This window comes from Ichthyophthirius multifiliis, assembly GCF_000220395.1.
Source record: "Ichthyophthirius multifiliis unplaced genomic scaffold scaff_1120509251388, whole genome shotgun sequence".
Lineage (NCBI taxonomy): Eukaryota > Ciliophora > Oligohymenophorea > Hymenostomatida > Ichthyophthirius > Ichthyophthirius multifiliis.
In genome coordinates this window covers 1-8,030 of record NW_004085922.1, presented here as the reverse complement: position 1 = coordinate 8,030, position 8,030 = coordinate 1, and the positions used below count along the sequence as shown (strand labels likewise).

Sequence of the window (8,030 nt, the reverse complement as noted above, 5' to 3'; positions counted from 1 at the left end):
TTAATTATTGAAATAAAGTTTATGTATATAAATATATATATATATATATATATATATATATATATATATATATATATTTATATGTATCTTTAAATTACAATAAATATATATATCTATTTATAAGTTCATATTATTAAATGAAAATATATATGAATATATTATATTTTGTAAATTGCAATTTATTTTATATTTTTAATTCATTTTTTTATTTTTCATTTAACTTTATTAAAATAGTAAAATTTTTATTAAAATATAAAAAATTAAAACTTAATTAAATTTAAAATTAATATTTATAAGTAATTTATATTTTAATTAATTAAATATAAATTTTAATCTTAAAGAATAATTAACTAAAAAATATAATAAATATAAATTAATACATATAATTAATTATTTTTATAATAATTTAAAATATCTTAAATTATTCATATATATTAATATTATTAAAAAAAATTATTAAAAATATTTTATATATAAATATATTTATACATATATTATTTTTTATATAATCATAAAAATATATTTATTACTTTTAAAATATAATAAAAAAATAAAAAGTATAATTTTATACCTTATAACATATAAAATAATTAATAAATAAAATCTTATCTATTATATCACCAGCAATATTCACTTAATCTTTTATAATAAGAAGGTCCAGTCCATTAAATAGGTTCGAAAAGATCTTTTCTTGAGAAAAATAAAATTTTATAATAAATACCAAACCTTATAGTAATTGGAGTAAATTATGCATCAATATAAACACAACCTTTAAACTAATTTTATTATTTAAATTTAAAAAATTAAAAATTTAAAAATTAAAATATAAATTTTATTAATTAATACTCTTTCTAAAACTTTTAAAGCGATTCCCACAGTTAGAGTAGTGTCTAAGAATTTTCCTTCAAGATAAGCTCCAAACTCAGCGATCAAAATACTAATTCCGATTGACCCACCAGCCACAACATAAGTATTAACTCCAACAGAAATATCCAAAATAGCATTTTTAAATTTAATTGTAAAGATAAACCCGACTCTCCATCCAGCATAGATTTTAAAAACAAGAGTTATTCCAATAGGAGTAACATAATATTAAGTGTATTCCCAATCAAGAGAAATCGCTTGAAATTAAATTCTAGTTTCAAATTAAATTTATGAAATAATCTAACCTATAACTCCTGAATATAACTAACCACTGTTTTCAGCATTTTCTTCACATTATTTTTTATATGATTCGACATTATTTTTCACATCTAATTAATTCTTATAAAAAAATATATTTAATATATAAATTTATTTATATATATATATATATTTATATATATATATATATATATATTTATATTTATTTATTATACAGCATCGTTAAATTCAGAAATAGCTTTTTCTGCTTATCCATAATTTTAATTCAAAGTACTATTATCAGTTTCATCTTCTCTATCGAAAATTCCCAAAACCCTAACTCTTCTACCTTTTGCTCCTGCATCAGGTTACTTTTCTTCGATTTCTCCTTTAACTTCCTTTCTACTTTATTCTACTTTACCTGATAATTTTTACCAAATAAGTCCTCCATCTATATTCATAGAAGAAACTGCTAATTTAATATTTTTCAAATACTCAAAAGTTTAATTTCCAAAATCTTTCATTTAAGTTAAAAATACTTTAAACTTATTTGGCAAATCTAAAATTCTTATAAAAATCTATCCAATTTTCTTATAAGGATAATTAATTACTGATTTAACTCCATTTACTATATTCATAACTTCATCGAAAATCGGCGTATCATAATAAGATTGATTATCCATCGGAAAGTCTACAGGTTTAGAAAAAAGTTCCTTCACACTAGCAAATATACCCTTAACATTACTAACTAAATCTTTCGATTATTAAATAATTTAATCTTTCCAGTTTATAACATTTTCTTTTATTTTCAAAGCAATATTCTTAATTTTCCTTATTGTCTCAAGCCCTTAATATTTCACCTTTTTAGCTAAATCAGTTGGAAAAGAGACTAAGTTTGCAGCAAATTCTCCTATTACTTTTAAGGCTTTTCTCCCTTATAAATTTTTTAAAGAATCTATTATTTAAGTGCAATCATCTTTAAAAATTTAAATTCCAGTCTTTATATCTTATGAAAAATAAAATGAATTATTAAATTCTAATAGAACTTATTATATTTCTTCAACATCAATTTATCGGTTATTTTGAGGAATTATTTCCATTTAAACCAATACTGCGTCCTTTATTTATTTTAAGTTCGAATTTAATTATTAGATTAAATGTTAAGCTACTTTTTTTAAGAAACTACCCTTTTTAATCCTTAAACAAGCATCTTTTTTAATTTATCGACTAGTCCAGATGTTGTGAGCATTTTCTTGATTAAATTTAATAATTTTGCGGATTTTCCTTCTTTACTTTCTTATGTATCAGACACTTATTTATCTACTTCACTTGATCGGTCGAATACACTGGATGCTTAGCTTAGTACAAAAGATTCTACTTCATCTAAGTATCCTTTTATAGGAACTTCAACTAGTTCTATGATAATATCTTCATAAGTATTAAATAAGTCTACAAGTTTTTAATATGTATCCTCTGATATTCCATAATTTTTATTTTTTTCAATATATTTTTAAATTCGAGTAAATTTATCAATAAAAAAATTAGAAATAGAATTAATTTAAGCAGATAAAGATACATATTTTCTAGCTAAAAAAGATATTGTTTTTCTTTAAATACAGCTAAAGGATTTTCTACTAATTTATTTATACCTTCTAATGTCTATAGAAATAAATTTATAAATATATATATTTGTTTATAAATTACTTTATTTATTAATAGTTCAAATTAATTAATTTAAGAAACAACATTAAGTTCATCATTATAAACAACTCCTAATAATTCTTTCATAACAGGATTTCTTTTTATATCTAAAAAATCCTCAACTTGATCAATTATATTATTAATATTGTCTTAAACTTTTGTAATTCCACCTAAAATATCATCTTTAACAATATTCAATTTGGTTTAGAATAAATGTTAAATATACTAATACTATTTAATCAACTTACTAACATTAATTCTAGTTTTTCTCTCTATTAATTTAGCCTTTTTTAAAATAAAAATATAATAATATAAATATATATATATAAAATATATATATATATACATATATATATATATATTATTTATTTATTTATATGTATATATATTTATATATTATTTTTAATTTTTTACAGTGACTCCATTAAAATAACTCCATAAAGACGCTTTACATATATCTTATTTGGAATATGATTCTGAAGATGTACATTCCGATCTTATATCAGCTCCTAATTCAAAACTAGAAAGTGTTTTTCTAAAAATAGGCTTCTAAATAATATCTCCCATAGGTTTTTGCTTTCCTTCAGCCTTTTCATCAAAATCCTATTCATCTGCTAATTCTCTTAAATTTTATTTATCATCTGGTCCATTTTAAGTTTTTTCTAAGGAAGCTTAATGTTCATTTTTTGCTTATTCCCAAGTATAATTCCAAGATGACATATTTTTGAAATATTCCATTAATTAATTAAAAAATTTATCTTCCATTTTATCTTCTTATTTTACAAAAGATAATACAACATCAGTCTTTATATCCATTTTCCCTGTCAATGAAGGATCTTTATTTTATCCATTCTAATTAATAGAGTATATAAAAAAATATTATATTTATATATTTATATATTTATATATTTAATATTTACTTTGTTATCATCAAATGAGCATGAAGAGCTTGCTTTACTTTCTAAAAGTGCTCCATTTTAAATTTTAGATTATTAATCATAAGATACTTATCTTTCACTATTTTCTCCTATAGATTTCCCTTATGCATATTCTTTATTTAATGTACCTTCACCGTTTGGTTATACTTAGGCTGAATATTAAGGTTAGATATCTTCTATGCCTAAAATTCTTATTTTCTCGAATATTTTTTAATATGATAATATTCTTTTTTTCCGTTTTAGTCTTTTTATTAGACTTAATATAAATCTGCTTTTACTATCGGAGATATTTGTTCAAGTAAATTTATATATATTTAGTAAACATCATATCGTAAGTTTATTGGTTAAAAAACTTATGTAATTTTACCTTCTTTAGAAATTCTGAATTTAATAATAGGATATTTACTATTTTTATATTATTCATCTGTATATCCTTTTTTTTTTAATGCTTCAATTTCTTTTGGAGTTAATAATCCTATCAAATATTAAATATAAATGAATATTAATAAATTATATATATATATAAATATATTTATTTATGTTTATATTTTTATTTTTATATATATATATATATATTATATATACCTATTCTTTTTCAGTCGTTAAACCTCCTGATTCCTTTTCTTATTTTTTTTATTTTTCTCTTATTCTTTATTTCATTTTTTCTTCTTCAGGATCTTTGATGTCTTCTTAACCTTCCTCTTCTTCTCATATTAATTTTTTATATAAAAATAATATTTTTTTATTTTTTACCAGGTTCTTATAATAGTCTTTCATTATTTTATTAAATAATAGGTTTTTCTTATACCATATTTCTATTTTAATCTTCCTTATCTGGATTTGTTAACATTTCAGGAAATCCAACTCTTTCTTTTAATGATTTTTCTTTATCATCCAAATCATAATTTTAAGTTTTCTTTATATAAACTAACATTTCAAAATCTATTTATTATATAAATTTAACATTTTTTTTATAAATAAATATTAACATTCTTCTGTCAATTCAGAGCAAACAAGACCAAAATCATGCTCAGATACTGTTCTTGTAACCTTTTTTTTATATTTTTATTAATATTAATTATTTTATTTATTTATTTAAACCGCAATTTAACCATCTGCTTATGTATTTGTTATAGTAGTAGTAGATAAATATTTGTATATCTTTTGAGATTTAGGTACATTTATTATTGAAATTAAATTTTTTTCTTATCCAATCTTTAAAATTTATAATTATATATTTTTGTATTTTTTTTTTACTAATATTTGTGGTTTATATTGATTGTAGTTTATAGGAATCTTTATTTTAGTACCATTGTCTTATTCATTTAATACATTGAAAGCGTATAATCCACCAATTAATAAACAAATAAATATTAATGCAGCAATTAATATTAAAATTATTTTCTTTTTCTTTAAGAATTTTTAACCTCAACAAAATCTGTTTTAAATTTTTTGTTTTTGTTATTTTTATAATTTATTTATTTTTACTATTCTAATTCTCGATATTGTTGCTTTAATTATTAATTTATTAGTCAACGTTTTAATCGTTCATTTTTATTTTATTTATTTTACTTAATTATTTTATTATATATATTTTATATATTTTATTTAATTAACTTATATTTATTTATGTATATGTATTTAATATTAATTGTTTACATATTTGATTAATAATTAAAGACTTTTATTTTTAATTTAGTATTATATTATGATTTTTTATTTTCGAAAAAAAATGAATTTATGATAATAATTAAATATAATTTTTATTTCCATTTTTTATATACATATAATAGATTATGATTTATAAGACATTTAGAAAATAAAAAACAAAAATATTGACTATTTATTTTTACATATCTGAATTTTTATTATTTTTTAATTTATTTTTTATGTTTATTTTTAATTTAATTTAATTTTTGTTTCTTTTTATTTGGTTCTACTTTAATTTATATATATATATTTTAATTAATTTTATTTTTCTACAATAAATATATATATATATATATATATATGAATATATGTATATATATATATATTTATTTATATACAATTTAATTATTTTATTTTTTATTTATTTAAATAATATAAATAAAAAAAAAAATTATAATTTAGTTTAATATTTTTATTTTATATATTAAATAAAATTTTATATATATATATATATATATTTTTATGATGATTTAAATATTTTCATATTATAAGTATTTATTATAAAGTATAAGTTAAATAGGACATAATCTAAATATATATATTGTTTATTAATATAAAAATAGATTAATATTTATATGAATTATATCAAAAACTCTTTATAGAAATTATTTGATATTATATTATAAAAATTATAATATTAAACATTATAAATTATTATTTAAAACAAATAAAATACATATTGATTATATATTTTTAAAAAATTATTATAATTATTTTTTATAAAAAATTAATTATATTCATTTATAATTTATTTATTTTTTTACAAATATTTTTTCTAAAAATAAAAGATATTTTTAAATTAATATATTAATAATTTTATTTGTTTAAAATTTATATATAAAATAAATATATAAATAATATAATTATCAATAAAAATTAAAATTCTCATAATAAAATATATAAATAAAAAATATTGAAATAAATAAAAGAAAAAATATTGTTCGCTTAACAATAAAAAACGCTTATAAAAAATTTTTTTTTATAATTTGTATTTTTTTATTAAAAAAGATACAAATTCTAATTAAAAATAAAAAATGGATTAAATTTATATAGAAATTTTAATAATTCTATCAAAAATATTATTTAAATTAAAATAAAAAAAAAATTAATAAGAATTAATGAAATTTAAACTGGGAAAATTAAAGCTAAAACTGGGAAAATTAATGCTAAAACAAAAAAAAATTAAAAAAGATGTAATAATCTATATTTAAAAAAAAATTTGTTAAATGTAGCCATATTAAAGCAAAAAATAATTTTTTAAAAAAATATAAAATTTAATAAAAAAAAATTAGAAATAAGAAAAAATTAATTGATATGTATATATATAAAAGAATAAATAAAAAATAATATGTAATTTTTCTTTTTTAATATAAAGATAATTAAAAAAAATATTAAATAAAAATATTAAATTATTATTTTCTTTATTATAATTTTTACAAAATAAAAAAGATATAAAATTAATATAAAAATTCAAAAATAAATAAAAAACATAATAAAACATATGTATAAATTATTAATATATAATAAATATATATATATATATATATATATTTATAAATATTTTTATTTTCATAATATTTAAATTTAATTAAAAAAGAATCTTTTTTAATATTAATTATAAATAATTTATATATACTTTTTACTACATTATTAAATAAATAAAAAATGGGATTAAGTAGAGACGAATTAATATATATGGCTAAAATAGCTGAATAAACCGAAAGATTTGAAGACATGCTTGATTGCATGAAACAAGTAGTATAAACCGGACAAGAATTAACTATAGATGAAAGAAATTTATTATCTGTAGCTTACAAAAACACAGTAGGATCACGCAGATCTGCATGGAGAAGTTTATCAGCAATCTAATAAAAGGAAGAATCTAAAGGATCTAAACATTTAGATTTATTATCAAACTAAAAAAAAAAAATTGAAACGGAATTAAATAAATTTTGTAATGATATTCTTGATTTATTAACATCTCATTTAGTTAAAAATGCTTCAGTAATTATTTATATTTTATTAATATTTTTTATTTTTAAAGAATGCTGAAGCATAAGTTTTCTATTTAAAAATGAAAGGAGATTATTTTAGATATATTGCTGAATATTCCACTGGAGACGCACATAAAAAAGCTTCTGATGGAGCTTTAGAATCATATACTAATGCTTCTGAAATTGCAAATGCTTAATTAAGTACTACTCATCCTATTAGACTTGGATTAGCTTTAAACTTTTCAGTTTTTCATTATGAAGTTATGAATGATCCTTCAAAAGCTTGCAATTTAGCCAAAACTGCATTTGATGAAGCTATTGGAGATATCGAAAGTATTTAAGAAGATTAATATAAAGATGCAACTACAATTATGCAATTGATAAGAGATAATTTAACTTTATGGACATCTGAATTTTAAGATGATGCTGAAGAATAATAATGATGATATTATTTTGAATATATAATAATATAAATATAAAATATAAAAATAAATTATATATCCTTTTATTAGATTTTTATAATATATATAATAAAATATATTCATTAATATAAATATATATATAT

General features: G+C 17.3%; 1 protein-coding gene across 1 annotated transcript, besides 20 other annotated features; it reads right to left on the bottom strand. All coding sequences in view use genetic code 6, as the record gives it.

The window, feature by feature from the left end:
• Positions 1-24: 24 nt before the first annotated feature.
• Positions 25-83: a microsatellite.
• A 198-nt stretch (positions 84-281) lies between these two features.
• Positions 282-320: a microsatellite.
• A 297-nt stretch (positions 321-617) lies between these two features.
• Positions 618-5,171, bottom strand: IMG5_193290 (hypothetical protein; the record flags this gene model as incomplete). The annotated part of the gene is made up of 13 exons (XM_004025012.1): positions 618-776; positions 847-1,263; positions 1,359-1,594; positions 2,772-2,781; positions 2,827-3,108; positions 3,238-3,675; positions 3,744-3,951; positions 4,129-4,142; positions 4,347-4,465; positions 4,515-4,703; positions 4,751-4,811; positions 4,863-4,976; positions 5,019-5,171. Coding segments are annotated over 13 exons (2,400 nt in total), but the record flags the coding sequence as incomplete, so codon positions are not given.
• Positions 792-824: a microsatellite.
• Positions 1,275-1,345: a microsatellite.
• Positions 1,275-1,357: a microsatellite.
• Positions 1,292-1,353: a microsatellite.
• Positions 3,122-3,182: a microsatellite.
• Positions 3,125-3,220: a microsatellite.
• Positions 3,134-3,225: a microsatellite.
• Positions 3,704-3,742: a microsatellite.
• Positions 4,273-4,345: a microsatellite.
• Positions 5,172-5,314: 143 nt separating the features above from the next.
• Positions 5,315-5,392: a microsatellite.
• A 237-nt stretch (positions 5,393-5,629) lies between these two features.
• Positions 5,630-5,668: a microsatellite.
• Positions 5,669-5,749: 81 nt separating this feature from the next.
• Positions 5,750-5,808: a microsatellite.
• A 340-nt stretch (positions 5,809-6,148) lies between these two features.
• Positions 6,149-6,206: a microsatellite.
• Positions 6,207-6,364: 158 nt separating this feature from the next.
• Positions 6,365-6,411: a microsatellite.
• Positions 6,412-6,598: 187 nt separating this feature from the next.
• Positions 6,599-6,644: a microsatellite.
• Positions 6,645-6,835: 191 nt separating this feature from the next.
• Positions 6,836-6,881: a microsatellite.
• Positions 6,882-6,987: 106 nt separating this feature from the next.
• Positions 6,988-7,032: a microsatellite.
• An 892-nt stretch (positions 7,033-7,924) lies between these two features.
• Positions 7,925-7,963: a microsatellite.
• Between the last annotated feature and the right edge of the window lie 67 nt (positions 7,964-8,030).